Below are 15,782 nucleotides of genomic sequence, written 5' to 3' on the forward strand. Positions count from 1 at the left end.
CATCTCCCACTGCCTCCATCTCCAAGTCCTCTTTCCCTCTCACAAGCCTCTCTTCATTCTCAATCCTCACATTCTCCTTACCGCATTCCTGGGCCTTCTCCCTCTCTCCCCAACCCTGGTCCTCCCATCCCCGAGATCTCCTCCTATACTAAATAATTCAGATCCCTTTTTCTCACCCAATAAAAAAACATTTATAGATAAAGTAATCAATATACTAGTAAAATTCAAAAAGTCTATCTGGCATTCATTAGAAAATCTCCCTTTCAGTTTTGCCATAAAAGAGCGGCATACTGTAGTTCTATCCTGGTGCCCACAGCAGTACCCCCAATTTGTAGAGAGATGCTATTATTGAAGCTGAAGTAGTTATTTATCAGGATAAAAATGTTATAAATCTTGCAACGGTTTCTGGTGCTCCAGGTTGGCTTTTAGAAATCTGTAACATGCAGTTATGCCTCCAGCATGGGAACTCTTAATTGATAGCGATTCTACGTGCACTGTGATCAGGAGAGCATCAGGCCCATAGCCACTCTTATTCAACCAGTTCAGGAAGTCTGGGGTGTCTTATGAAACTGTGCATTCATTATTAAGGGTTTATCTGTTAGACATTTCCTCCAAGTACACCAATACTGAATATGACTGGATATGACTGGTCTGCTAGGGTTTCCAGGTGTCAGATTCTGAGCCGATGCAAAATTGCAGGGTTCAAGTTTGGCTTTATTCAGAATGGCAATGTAATAAGGTCCTGGCTCACACAACAGGTTTCAACATAAATACAAATCCAATTTTGTAAAAGGACTTTTATAAAAACAGGGGTTTCCGTTTTAGATAGATAGATATAAAGTCCAGTTACAAATTACTCACACTGGGTCAAAACCTCCAGGGAATCAGTTCCTTTGCTTCAACTAAGGAGATGTCCTAGATCTTCTGCCACAAAGTTCACTGCACTGCTCAGAACAAAATGTTGATCCCAGAGATTCCTTTTGTAAGCCCTGAACACCAATCCAGTTCTTCAGGTACAGGGTCACAGGCCTTGGCCTCAGACTATGCAAGCCCCTCCCCTTGCTTGCTTAACCTTGCCACCCTGTGACGCAAAGGCAGAACACCGGCATCTCATCCCAGCAAGCCGCTGGCCAAAGATCAGCCAGGTCTGTGGATTTTAGATAATATGTGGCACTAGCAGAAGGATAGATTGCTATCTGATCTCCCAGCTGAGACTAATTGCTTTGGAAATGTGCTGCTAGGAGGTTTTCATCCGTTTAATATGCCCCTGTGTAGGTTTGTTATAGTGTATATTATTTGAGAGCTGTCTGTCGTCCGCTCAGTGCAATTTTCTGTGTCCATAATCACCACAGAGCCTCCATTGTCTGCTAGCTTGATAATAATGTTCGGCTTAATTTGTAGGTTTTGTATTGCATTCTTTTTAATAGAGAAGGGTTGTATAGACTGAATGCAACTCGCCTTGAGCTACCAATGACAAGATGTGAGCTAAATAGGCAATTTAAAAATATATATATATTTTACTCAGTTATCTGAAACTCATTTGGTGGGATGACAAGTATTCATTTGTTTTGAATTTGTAATCCAGCAGGTTTAAAGTGTTCTCTTATGTACTTTTAGGCAGTTTCATTTAAAAAAAAAAAATCATCTTCCAGAGTAATGTTGAATGTCATCCAGTTTGATGGAAAGGCAGAATGTTAGCCCCGTAGAAAACAGCAAGATCTCATTCAATGACAATTGGTGATTACAGAGGTTTATTATCCAGGGTGGATTCATTGAAATCAAAAAAGTTTCCCACCAAGATGACTTCATTTTTTTCTGAAACAATGGTGCAAATCTGATCACTAAAACATGCTATGCTGGGAATCAGTGGCGTGTGGTCAGGGCCTTGAAGGGATTTGGTTAATCCCCAGCGCCATAGGTGTTGCTATGGGATGGCAAGTGCCACTCCAATTTTAAACATCAGACTTGGCAGGAGTAAATTGAAACGCTTGTCCGATCCAATCAGTGGCCTTTAACCAATCCCATTCTGCTGCCACAGCGCCAGTTTCACAGTTCTTGATGCGAGAGCAGCCCTGTGGCAGCAGGAGAGGACGTTCGGATAAACGCACCTACTGCTGCCACCCGCCCTACAACCGGGTAAGGCTGTCACGAAGCCTGTCCCACGGCGGCCGGAGAGGGAGGACACGGTGGCTACAGCTGGTGGCTGAAGAGGAAGAGAAGCTTGGCAAAAGGTGGGAGCCCACCTACTCACGGCCGAAGACAAAAGAGATCCGGCGGGGCTGCGTGGGCCACATATTGCCCACAACCCAAAAAGAAAGCAGCCCCACAGATGACAAGAGAGCCAGGATCAGGAGCAGAAAAGCCTTTGAGCGAGAGCGAGAGCGAGATAGATTCCTCTACAAGGGAGCGTGGATATGAGCAAGAGAGGGAGCTTGTAGAAGGGTATGTTAGAGTGAAAGAGGGAGTGTGTATGAGGGAGTGTGAGGCTACGTGTGCAAATGAGAGGAGCCTGTATGAGGTGTGTGTGTGTGAGTGAGATGAGGAACCTGTGTGAATGTGTTTGTGTGCGCAAAGGAGCCTGTGTAAGTGAATGAGGGTATGTGAAGGAAAGGGTGTGAATGAGAAGGCATATTTATGGTGAGTGGTAGAGAGTGTGCATGTGTGTGTATGAGAAAGAGACAGGAGACGTTTGTGACAACAACCCTGCCTCCCTACCCAATCTGCTAAACCACAACAATTTCAGGCCATCTGGAAATCAAAAGGTTCCCAGGTATGGACAGCAGATGATTTTTTTTTATCCTTGTTAGTTTTAATCATTGTGTGTTATTTGATGTGTCTGCTGTTTTTGAATATTTTTTTGGAGTTTGGAACATGCCTTTGAATTTTTATGAAGTTTTAATTATTAGATGTCATTTGTCAGCTATTTTGAAATATTCTTTTTAAAAGTATGACTTTACTATTATTGAAGTTTTATACTGCTTGATTTTATTGTTTGATATTTTACGAAGAATGGCAATGTTTCTATTTTTCCATTATTGTTCTGACTACAGAGTCTAATGTGGTGGTTTCCAGTTCAATTTCTGTCTGCATTTTTTTTTAATTTGTACTTTATGAGTCCTTTACTCTTGTTTCCGGTGAGGATTTGTCTGCCTTCTGCATGTGTGACCAAGGTGCGATGTTCTGCTAGTGTACACTTTCTAGGTAGAGACAGTATATAAGCAGCCTGGCTTGTCTATTTTCCTACTAGGAGGTGTATTAGTGTTTCAGGGCCTGGCGATATTTACAGCATTGCCTTCACATAGGTAGGGTGGTTATGGATTGCATGCTAGCAGTCAGTGCTGTTTTGGCATGAAATGTTTACTATATTGTAATTGTAGTCCAGTTTACTTACAAGCCGATTCAGTAAAGTCCGCGGGAGAGCGGACGAATGCCCGCTCTCCCAGCGTGCGCACAGGCCACTCGCCTGTGTGCGCGATTCTGTATTTAAATTAGGTGGTGCGGTAGAAACGGGCAAAAGGAGGCGCTAGGGACACTAGCGCGTCCCTAGCGCCTCCTTTTGACCCGGAGCAGCGGCTGTCAGCGGGTTTGACAGCAGACTCAATTTTGCCGGCGTCTGTTCTCGAGCCCGCTGACAGCCACGGGCTCGGAAACCGGACGCCGGCAAAATTGAGTGTCCGGTTTTCGGCCCGACAGCCGCCGGCCCATTTTAAATGTTTTCTTCTTTTTTTTTTTTTTTACTGTTCGGGACCTCCGACTTAATATCGCGCTAATTTCTGAAAGTAAAATGTGCGGCTTGGCTGCACATTTTACTTACTGAATCGTGCGCGGATACCTAATAGGGCCCATCAACATGCATTTGCATGTTGAGGGCACTATTAGGTACCGTGGGTTGGACACGCGGTTTCCGCCCCTTACTGAATAAGGGGTAAGGGAAAACGCGCGTCGGAGCACACTGTACTGTATCGGCCTGTTAGGGATTTCAGAGTGCCAAGCCCACACCAGCACTCACTACAGTAGGCCTAATACCATATGGGTTCCAAGCATCTTTTTTTTTTGCCTTTTAGAAGGTTTTCCGGTTGATTTACATTAAATTTACATGCAGTGCTGTAAGTGATATTTTTACCTCAGAAAACTAATGTGAATGTCCTTTTTCATGTAAAATCTATTATAAATCCATAATTTTTTTAATGGTGCACGAGTTTGATCAGGGGGGAGGGGAGGTGCAAGTCCGAAGGTCTGCCTAGGGATTAAGTCAGGACCTGGGAGAGTGAGGATTCAAGAACGAGGCAGGAGAGCTGGGACTCGGGACTGGCGCTGCGTTCAGTGGGCTGGGGCCCAAGAAGGGCACAAAAGGTCAGGAGAGGGCGAGAGACGGTGTGAAGAACCTGGCGGGCAGGGGCCCTGTGTGAGGAACGATGGAAATGCAAAAGGCCTGAGGCAGGAGAGACCGAAAATAGCAGCTGGGGGGGGCATCTGAAGGGGTGAAAGGCAGAGGGAAATGAATGAGGACTGGGGAGGGGGCTGAGTGCAGAGAGTAGAAAGGAGGGGGCCAAGGAGTGGGTGAAAGACAGAAAGTGGCAGAGGAGACTGGGGAAGAAGCGAGAGCGCATGGGGGGAGGGGAGGGGGGCCACGCTCCCTCTCATTTTGAGGGGGGAGGGGGTGCTACGTGCAGAGTTCCCTCTGATGCGACTTTTCATGAGCCGAGTTCAAGTCTGTGCAGCACAAGCCAGCACAACGCAGAGACTGTCGGGATTTCTCGCGGGGGTCCAACGCCGTGTCGCGAGCGCACAGCTACGCAGAGAGAGTGGAGGAGAGACGAAAAGCGGAAGGACAACGGAGCGGGAGAAAGAGCTGCGAGAGAAACGAAAGAGAAGAGAGAAGGTGAGGAAAAGCTGAAAGGGACAGATCAAATGCTGGAGAGACATAAGTGAAGACAAAAAAAAAAAAAAAAAAGAGAGAGAGGAAGCAGAAAACGGGAAGGAGACGGGAGAAGAACGACAAGAGGACCAACGCCAAGTACCAAAAAAAAAAAATAAATGCCCAGAGAAAGGGAGGAAAAACAAAGATTTTAGTTGCAGTTTTAGTGAGGGAAATATGGAAGCGGTGGTTCTGGAAGTGCGTTTCCGTTTCTCTGTCCCTGGGTGTTGCGTTGTACGCCGCGCCTGGCTCCTAGGGATGCCCACTTCAGTCTCCGCGCTGTATCTGGTGAAGGGCTCTCCGTGTCTGGGGAAACCTCTTCTTTGCCCCCTCTCTCCACATTCTCAAGACGATGATACAGCAGAGCATGAATATGCCTGGCAATTTACTACACAGACCTTGGGAGAGCTCATAGCTGCAGCAATTAAAGAACCTGTGCTCCTATATAAATATAAAAATGCAACTCTCATTGCTAAAAAGAACAGGATTCATCTCCACAGGAGCAGGATTTGGCTTGACCGAAAAACTGCGCAAAAAAATCAAACGTCTCCCCATCTGAAGGACCTGTCGTTGGGGAGTCTGACAGGTAAGCTAGAAATTAATGCACAGACTATTCCAACTCCCGCGACGTCCTTCCCCCCCCCCCCCCCCCCCCCCCCCCCCAACATGTGGCAGCAGCCACGAACGGGCCTGAAATTATGACTAACTGGAGCTCACAGAACAAGACCAGGGCCCACTTATGAGCTATCGGCCGAATTTTAAAACGAGGGTTATGCATGTGGCCAGGCCTTGAGCGCACCGCGCGCTCTCTCAAAAGGTGCCCGGCTCCGCGCATAACCCCCGTTAACGCGCAGAAGTGCCAGGTCCAGAGAAAGGGGTGGTCCAGGGGGGGAGGGGGGGGGCAGCCGGTTCAGCAGCTCCCTCAGCTGGGCTGCAAGCTCTCCTGGGACAGGCGCACGGCCTGGAAAACCGGGCTCGTGTGCTTCCTGCAGGATCTCCTCAGCTGTAACGCTGGCTGAGGCCCCCTCCCGCCTTCCCTCTTGCTCCCGTGATCTTCCTCCCTCTCCTCCTCCCTCCCTTTTCCTCTGCTGCTACACCAGAGGCCCCCAGTGAAGGAAAGACGTGGCCCCCCAACAGTCTTCTAAACTGGACTCGCTCGCACTGTATACCAACCCAAAACGCCACCTACCAGTTGGTAAGAATTTTTCTGCCTTGTGATATCTCTGGTCAATGCCGCGCTTTGTACCACAGTCTCATACACAGGGTTGAAGGCAGCCCATCCCGTCTCCGTCACGCTTAGCATCTTTATACACACCGGAGGTATCCAAATAACACAATTCTCAAATACGCCGAGCGGAGCCAGGCCCATGTCGCCTACCCGCTGCAATAGCACGGGGCAACAGGAGAGGCCACAGGGCCGCCAGCGCAGCCAAACCCACCGGCAGCTGAAGAGGAAGAGAGGCTGCCGACCGCCGGCAAAGTTCAACCCGCCGGCAGCTGAAGAGGAAGAGAGGCTGCCGACCGCCGGCAAAGTTCAACCCGCCGGCAGCTGAAGAGGAAATGCCGCGCCGCAGTGTTCCCTGTAATGTGTCACAAGGGCACCCACGCACAACTTTTCCCGCTTCAGCGCCAACCTCCCCTCCCCCCAAGAGCAGAAAGGCCAGTGGGTCATGGTGGGGCCGAACAGACTAGGGGCTCATCCCATCAGGCCCGAAGAGAACAGAAGGCCGCGTATGTGTGTGAGCTTATATACCTGTGTATGTATGTGTGCGCAAGCTTGTGTGTGGCCGTGTGAGAGCCTGTGTGCGTGTGTGTCTATACGAGAGCCTGTGTTTCACATTCAGGCTCTCGCAAGAATGCGCGCACACAGATTTAGGACAAAGCAATACCGTGCGCACAGGCTAACACACAGGTGAAGGCGCGTCCCGGACACGCATCCACAACCCCTTATGCGATAAGGGGGATCATCGCGTCCAAAACTCACATAGCGAATAACGCTCATCATGTAAACGCCATGTTGATGAGGCTATTAGCTAGTACCCCCTTATGTAAAAAAAAAAACCAAACGTGCATCCGATGCACATATTTTAGCCCTCAAAAAATTAACGGCAGCTCTGGAGCTGGCGTTAAGTCTTGAGGAGCCCCGAAGGTTGAACAGAAAAGAAAAAAAATACTGCTTTTCTGTAGTTCCTCCGACTTAATATCGTGGTGATATTAAGTCGGAGGAACCACAGAAAGCAGCAATATATATATATATATATATATATATAAAATGTCTTGCCGGCGGTCAGGTTAGTAAAACACTGCTCAATTCTCGAGCCTCCATACTCCAACCCACACACAGCCACTTCTCCCGCCAGTTGCCGAAGAGACGCTAGGGATGCACAATTTCCCCCAGCGTGTCCATTCTGACGCGGCAGCTCATTTACCTACTCCATCGCGCTCCCGGGAGAGGTGGATGGACGTAATCATGAGCACCCATTTCTCCCCGCACGGATACTACATCAGCCTTATTCTGTTTATGTGAGGGAGAGAAAGAGAGTACAAGTCCGGGCGCAGGCCTAGGGAGTGTGTGAGAGAATCAGCGTGTTACTGCGTGTGTGAAAGAGAGAGAACATGTACGAGCGCAGGCCTAGGGAGTGTGTGAGAGAATCAGTGTTACTGCGTGTGTGAGAGAGAGAGAACATGTACGAGCGCGCAGGCATAGGTAGTGTGTGAGAGAATCAGTGTGTTACTGCGTGTGTGAAAGAGAGAGAACATGTACGAGCGCAGGCCTAGGGAGTGTGTGAGAGAGAGAGAACATGTACGAGCGCAGGCCTAGGGAGTGTGTGAGAGAATCAGTGTGTTACTGCGTGTGTGAGAGAGAGAACATGTACGAGCGCAGGCATAGGGAGTGTGTGAGAGAATCAGTGTGTTACTGCGTGTGTGAGAGAGAGAGAGCGCAGTTAAAGTTGGTGTGGCCCTATCTCCCCGAATCCACAAAAATCTCAGGGTGACGGGAAATCAAAAGATCCCAGGTATGGAGAGCAGGAGATTTTTTAATCCCTATAAGTTTTAATTATTGGGTATACTTTGATGTTTTTGCTATTTTGAAATATTTTGGGGTTTTGGGGGAAATATTAGAACATTTTGTAATTATTGGATTTTTCTGAAATATTGTAATGTGTTTGGGAAAATTTGAATATTGTTTTTTTTTTTATTCATTTACAATATTAACTTGAAAGGCAATACATGTATTATTACAACCAGAACAATAAGAAAATTTAAAGAATACAAAAAAAAAAAAAAAATCAGATACCACATATTTAACAAGCCCACAATAAGGGATTCAAAATGTACATTACCCAGAAGGAAATCACAGTCAATAATAAGGAAAATTCGTGATAATGATACAGTACATTTCTATGAGAGGTCTGGTTACTGCTTTAAGGATCTCCCTGATCAGAAGTCGGAGAAGAGCCGAACTGGACTCCGGCTTTATTGGTAAGAAAAGTTATTAATCGAGAAGGTTGAAAATACAAATAAGAAGCCCCCCGGTGCTTGATCAAACATTCACATGGAAATTTTAAACAGAATAATGATCCTAATTCAAGCACCTTGGGCTTTAACAAGAACTGCCGTCTTCTCCTCTGGGTTTATCTAGATAAATCGGGAAATACTTGAATTTTATGATTCAAAAATAACTCTGTTCGACGTGTAAAATACTTTCTAAATATCCATTCCCTGTCGGTCTCAAATAGGAAGGTAACAATAAATGTGGAGGGTGCTGCCAAATTTTCATCCGACTGCTCCAAAACTGCTGAGATCTCCATCTTGGGTGTTTCAATAAGTAATAAAGCCCACATATTGTTAGTGTCCAGTGAACTCTTCTTCAATGGAGGTGTATAATATATCTTGGACATTATTGGGAGCGCAGCCTCTGGAATTGTTAATACTTCCATTAAGTACCTCCTCCAAACGTCTTTAGGTGAAGCAAAACGGAACTTTCGGGAAAACGAATGCAACGTAAATTTTTCGCACACATTTGGTTCTCCGTGTTCTCTAATTTAAGATGAAGTGTTTGATTTTTCCTTTATCAGCATTTGCTGAGTGGTAGCAGAAGTAGTGCTCTCTGGGTTAATTTTGAGGGATTCGAGCAGCGCTTTGCCTTCTCCAGCTTCTTTCTCAACAGATTTTAAACGAATATCCAAATCTTTTAACTGTACCGGTAATGGTATTTACTTGAACAGAGGTGTTTGAATTCAGGACACATGTTGCTTCCCAAATCGTCTCTAAAGTGATGTATACTCGGCTGAGCTCGCTTCCATCTGCTGCAGAGCAGATCCAGCAGATGCCCTCTCACGCTTCCCCATAGGTCTGACATAGGGCTGATACGCCTACCTCCAAAACCGCAGGCTCTGGCTGAGACTCTCCAAAGGCGTTCATCTCCAACACCTCTGAGTCTCGTCGCGTCTGATAGGCGCACCTTTCAGCGGGGGTTAACGGGTGGAGCCTATTTCTAAGGCCGGGGATAATGATGTTAATAGCTCAGGGACATGTTCGGGCTCTTCTGCCCCCCCCAAACTCTGGCCAGCGAGCTCCTTCCCAGAGTATCTGCATCACGGTGGACGCATGCGTCCATAATTCCCACCTCAGGAAGGGAAGGGGAGAGCTTCCGAGGCCGAACGCTCTCTAGTCCTTCGTTTCCGGGCCGAATGCGGCATTGCAAAAGGAAAAAAAGGAGAAGCGGAAAGAGACGCTCACGTCCGTCTCACCAAAACGCCTTCTCGAATCCAAATTTTGGATATTCTATTCATTAACTGGTTTGAATTATTTATTCTTTTATGAATTTGATTTTACCATTGTTTTATATTTCTTGATTTTATTATTTAATGTTTTATGAAGAATGGTAATGTTTCTGTTCTCTATTGTTGCTCTGCATATAAGAGGCTGGCTTCTGTGGGTTCCAGTTCAGTTCTTCTCAGCACATTTCTATTTATACTTTCTGGTCTCTTTATTCTGTATTTAGTCAGGATCTGCCTGTATTCTGCGTATGTAACAGAGGTGAGCTATTTTGCTGGCAGGTAGTTTCAGTGTAGGGATCTATAGCAGCCTGGCTTGTTCTATTTTCCCCAATAGGACCTGTACTGGTATTCTAGGGCCTGCAGCGTTGCCTTTTCATAAATAAGGCTGTTACTACTTCAGCGCTGGCAGTTGGGGTTGTTTTGGTATGGGAGGTTTACTATACTGTAATGGTAATTCCATTTATTCTTGGCTTTCGGAGGTGACATCATAAATTCCATGGGAGTTCCAAGTGTCTTTTTTTGCAGTTTTCTGGTTGGCACCACAGCAGTGCGTGTAAATATAATACGTGTAAGTGATATTTTACCTCAGTAGACTATACTTTTGAATGTTTTTTCATGTAAAATGTGTTACAAGTACATAATTAAATTGTGTGTGGCTACAGAGGGTGTGGGAGTGTGTGTGTGAGGGGGGGGGGGGCGGGGTGCAAGGCTGTAAGGTTTCCCTAGGGTATGTAATAACCTTCCCTTGACCATGGGTTTATTTGACGGGCCTGGGGCAGAAACTGAATGAATCGGGGGGGGGGGGGGGCCCTGCCAAGATCCCCCTCGATAGCCTGCCTTTCCTCTCGCTTCCCCCCACTATGAAGGATTGATCCCGCCCCCATGCCTCCTTAAACTCCACTACCCCCCTTGTGCCCTCACCACCTCCAGGACGACTCTGTCATTTCTTTCTCCAATGGGCGTCTTAACGGACGGATCGAAAGGAGGCAACAAGGCTGACCCTCAAGAAAGAAATTGCTCCTTTCTAAAACGAGAGAGGAAGGAAATCCAAGAGGAGCAGTTCCACCTTAAAAAAAAAAAACAAAAACAACAGCGTATCCAACAAGAAACCGCTAAACCTCATGTTCCAGCTGCATCAAGGTTGGTAAGAGAGAAGCTGCTCTCCTCGAATATTAGCACCTTCCTTCCTGCTGGCCGTGTAAGAGCATTTTCACTTCTGGACTTAAATCATCTGTTCCCACTGTTTCTAGGTTGATTTTCTTTTTTTTTTTTTTTTGAATAGTTGGCTCTGTTCATTGAGTCTTTAATTGATACAAGATGTTACCAGTCGTACAGGAACAACTGGTACAGTGTACTCCTACCGACATCCTACGGATTGATTTGCAGAAATTAAAAAAAAAAAAAAGGCACGGGCCAAAGTTTCACTTGCATCCCCCACCAAATGACCTTATTGCGTGTCAAAAGAAATGTTAAGAGATTTGTTCTTTTCCCTGCCGGACGGACAGTGTTAGTGCAAAAAAAGAAGCCTTTGGTCTGCCCAGTTCAAACCTGCTTCCTGTGCTGTCACAGGGCTCAATCTGTCATCTTCCTTTCTGCTTCCCTCCCATGTAGGCATGAATTCTACTTAACAAAAAACATTGCTTCAATAGCTCTAAGCGCCACACTGCTTGTCACTTCTCCTAGAACACAGAAGCCTCGCAAAAAAAAAAAAAAAGTTTTTAAAAATCGGGTGGCAAGAGCTGGTCCGCAGGGGCAAAACCCCTGGAACATTTCAAGTTTTCCAAAGAACATGGATTTCACTCCGACAGGTCGTCGCCTTTTCGTGGCCCAACAAGCGGCGTCCGACGAGAGTCTCCCCGCTACACGAGTCAACAGAGGCGCAATATGCTTGCCTCCTGGTATTAGAGAAAAAAAACAAACACCAGAGAAATCAAAACCATTCTGCCTGGATAAAATCAATACACATTTGCTCAAACAGGGCTGAGGTAGAGCGAGTGCTCGACTGGGACTAAAAGTAATAAAAACAGATCTCGCTCAATCTGTAGGCAGAACGGAGAGGAACGGACGACAAAGGGTGCTCGAGAGCTGCCAGGGAAGACACCTCCCACACCCAACCCTCGCATGCCACTTTAGCTTCCCTCAAGGGGTGGCCACCTCACCCTGGAAAGGCTGAGCCAGCTCTGGATTTGCTCCACCAGAGGCATGGAGAAGCGTTTCCAGTTCCCCCCCCCGAGGAAAAGACCAGGCACATTCTCCATGCCTGCCGTGAGGCAAATCCAGGCCAGGGATCAGCAGCCCCAGCTCGACCTGTGTGAAGTACCAACCCCCAAAAGCGGCAGTCATCAACCCTCGCCACCAGGGTCTCCGACCTACCAGCCCCACGCAAGACCTGAACAAGCAGTTCTAAGACCAAATCGGAGGGGGGGGGGGGGGGGAGTGCATTATAAGACTAGGTACGTGCAGACCTTTGGATTTTCCAACTTTGCAGTCCCAGTTTTCTTTCCGGGTTACAGAACTTCGCTTCCAGGGGGGAAAGAAGCCTAGAGATTTTGCAGATACCCCGGCCAGAAACAGGAGGCCAGCCCCGGACCCCAAGCATGATTTTTCATTGAGAGAAAAGAGCCTATCGCAAATAGTAAAAAAAAACAAAACAAAAAACCCATCAACAACAAAATATGACATTCAGAGGAGAGACAAACAGAAAAATGTTTCTGATGCAAGTGAAAACACTTTCACAACTTTACTCGGCATGGTTGAGCGAAGCACTGCCACTTTAAAAAAAAAACCTCGTACATGAGACCAAGCAATACAGATCATTTTATGTACTGTAGAAGTAACCTACAGCTTCAACATCTGTCTATGCTGACATTTAATAGGCGTGAGAAAACTAAGTGCCATGGAACATCCAAGTGTTATTACTATCTGCAAATAAAAATTAAAAAAAGCAGACTTCATTGGGAGGTGGCAGTTTGTCTGGATCAGGATGCTCTAAATTAAACACCATCCTTTGTAGCCAACATTTTTTTTCCCCCAAAAAATTATACTAACAATGCCTAAGCATTTCACCCTCACCTGCACCTCAGTCTGAAAAACAACAACAACAACATTACACTACTTCAAACAAGACACATTTTACAAAAAAAAGAAAACATAAAAAAAAAGGAAAGAAACCTACAACAGCATGTGTGGGGCCATGCAATTCAGAAGCGCTCTGGCCATCTCCTATGGCTATTCCGATGGTTACAGACAGTGGACTTGTCACAGCAGCAGCTACATCCTGGATTCCTTAGAACCACAGTATCCACTACTTGAATGCATGCAGTCCCCGCATGCCTTTGACAAGCAAGATGCTGGTCATCACATCCACATTTCTACAAAAAACTCCCTGCCCCACCATAGGAGGTTTGGAAACCTCCATTTCCAGTCAAATTATTTTTCCTGGAAATTTCAGTGCTATAAGAGTTTCCCTTGTTTGTTAATTATGAAGTCATTTTCTACTGATTTTTTTTTTTGTGGGGGTTGGAAAATTGAAATTCCCAGGAAAAATAAACTAAAAAGTGAAAACGAAGGTCCCTGGGTAGGTTTCTTGGAATCGCTGGCACAAAGTTCCATAGTAGGCACTTCACGACAGGACACATTAATTCAGACACAAAGCAAAACCAGTGGCAGACCCTTGCGCATTCCCACTGCACCACCTACAGTAATACTAAATAATCCAAGTGTATTTACATGTGTTTTATCAACATCCATCACAATCGGGATAAGGACAAGGGAGTCATAATATAAGTTCCATGCAGCTGATGCAGCTATAAAAAGCTTAGGCCATAGACTTCCTTTACAAAAAGGAAATGAAAATAATAAATCAATGCACCAGTTTCAAAACTCTTCTGCCCACTGGTAGATCTAGGATACAAAATTTACATCCACACCCTTAGCAACCTGGGAAGGTCACCTGTAGGCTCTGGCACTCTGGTAGCTGTTTTTGACAGGGCATCCTCTCTGCCATTCAAGCAAACGTCTGGCACCCGCAAAATAATGATTTGGGGGGGGGGGGGTGGAGAGATTGGGGAGGGGGGGGGGTATCTTACTCGGGATGCCTCTCCTCAATACCCCTGCAAAATCACGAAAATGCACCACGAAGCCGAGACAGTGCCCAGGGCAGAAGGTGGCATGCATGGCACAACCCGGACCCATTAAGCCCGGGGCAAAGCCCTCACCGGCGCATGTCTAGGGGGCGATCGGCGATCGGACCTGACATCATCCTGGGCATGGAGAGGGGGGAGGAGGGGTGAGGAGCGGTACAGGGTAAAGGGGATCGGGGATGGGGGGCACTCACCCGTGTCGCGCATGGTGATGGTCTCGTTGGCGCCGCCCGCGCCCACGTTGAAGATGACCACGGCCGAGGCGTTCTGCAGGGCGGCGTGGCGGATCTTGTCCCGGTACGTGCAGTTGCCGCGGGCGATGAGCGCCACCCACGCGCCGGGGCGGGCCGGCGCGGGGAAGCGGGTGGCCGGGTCGCAGGCGGCGCGCTCCTGCGGGCTGGCGGGCGCGAGGAGCCAGCCGCGGGCGTCCTGCTTGGGCGAGTGCTCGCCGTAGCGGCCGCACTCGCTGCGCTCGGAGCGCACCACCTCCGGGCCGCCGCCGCCGCCGCCGGGCTCGGCGTACGTCAGGTTGACGAAGGCCGTGTACCACTCCTCGCGCTCGGCCGCCGTGAACTCCAGGCAGAGCAGCTGCACGCAGCAGAGCGAGAGGAGCCAGGTGGAGAGCGCCAGGCTGCGGCACGCCTGCACCACGGACGCTGCCATGTCTGCCTCGCCCGCTCCGGGGGGCCGCCGGCACCGCGACGCTCGCTTGCTCCGATGTGATTGGCTCAGGGACTTCCTGCCAGCCAATTCCTTTCCTTTTCCTCCCTCTCCTCTCACTGCAAAATGTGGATTTTCCAGAGATCTGGGCTATTTCGTTGCTCCCCCTCCTCCCCCCTCGCTTCTGGCGATCGCTAGCCTTTGGCTTTAGAGGGGAGGGGAGGGGGGGGGGGGAGGAGGGTTGCGCGGCTTCTATTCCCGGGACGTCTTTGTTTGGGTCCTGCTCGCCCCCTCCCGACCTTTCAGCCCGTAGCTAGAAACGTGTGCATGGCTGCATGCGGACGTCTATCCAGCAATAATCTGTGTGTGTGTTAGTCTGCTGGCGGCGGGAGGAGCTTCGGGGATGTCAAGGGCTCCAGCTCTCCGGTTTTTGTTAGGGGCTGCAGCGACGCCTGCTGGACGAGGAGAGGAAATGCAGCCGTCGTTGGAGGGGGGGGGGGGGAATCCGTCACTTGCCTCCCGGCGACCCCCACCTATCGGACACGAGGCCCTCACCTTTCCTGCGCCCCGCCCAGGGCAAGATTCTGTGGCCAGAGTTAGCATTCGGCCACAGGGCTTTCCAGATTTTCTGGAATTCTGTGTACAAAGCAGCAATTGTTTTTTTTTTAAATTACATTCGGTCTTATATTCCGCCTTTCTGGTAAAAAAAAAAAAAAAAAAAGTAAAGTGTCTAACAGTTATAGGACATCAATAATTATAGAATCAAATACAAAATACAATCCAATATGTTGTTTTAAAATCATCCTTTAAAATATTATATTTATGCAACTTGTGAGGGTGAGATTCATTTTTGTGTTTCCCTTTTCCATTTTTTGTCTGAGTGAGGGATAGCCTGGCATTCCTTTTGTTTTCCTCTCATTCTAAGGTAGTACAGTTGTCAGGCACAATATATGGCTATGAAGAGCAACAATGTATCATATTTATTTTATTCAATACTATACATTCACAAAAACTTGTATGCACAAGCACAATATTAAAAACATTCCCACATTTGTCAACAAGAGCCCTACTCTCACCAAACATTTGGCCTCTTCAAGGGAACATCATACACAGCAATGCGACTTCGATTGTATTTTACAATTTTCATGGGTAAATTTCATATTAGCTGCAGTATATGACAAGATATTGGACTTCGTAAAACTCCAAAATGGTAGATCAGCTTTCCATTATATTAGCAATGAAACTGCATAACAGAATCATAGTTCTCCCCAACGTCAT

At 47.4% G+C, this 15,782-nt stretch overlaps 1 protein-coding gene across 2 annotated transcripts in view; it reads right to left on the minus strand.

Annotated features, from left to right (window-relative positions):
- The window catches only part of RNF150 (ring finger protein 150), a 345,956-nt gene extending 331,057 nt beyond the window's left edge, over positions 1-14,899 (minus strand). For both annotated transcript variants that reach the window (XM_029597504.1, XM_029597457.1), the window contains exon 1: positions 14,039-14,899. In XM_029597504.1, coding sequence (XP_029453364.1) covers positions 14,039-14,507 — 469 coding nt within the window. In that variant the 5' untranslated portion in view covers positions 14,508-14,899. The remainder of the gene's footprint in view (positions 1-14,038) is intronic.
- Positions 14,900-15,782: the final 883 nt, after the last annotated feature.

This window comes from Rhinatrema bivittatum, chromosome 1, assembly GCF_901001135.1.
Source record: "Rhinatrema bivittatum chromosome 1, aRhiBiv1.1, whole genome shotgun sequence".
Classification (NCBI taxonomy): domain Eukaryota; kingdom Metazoa; phylum Chordata; class Amphibia; order Gymnophiona; family Rhinatrematidae; genus Rhinatrema; species Rhinatrema bivittatum.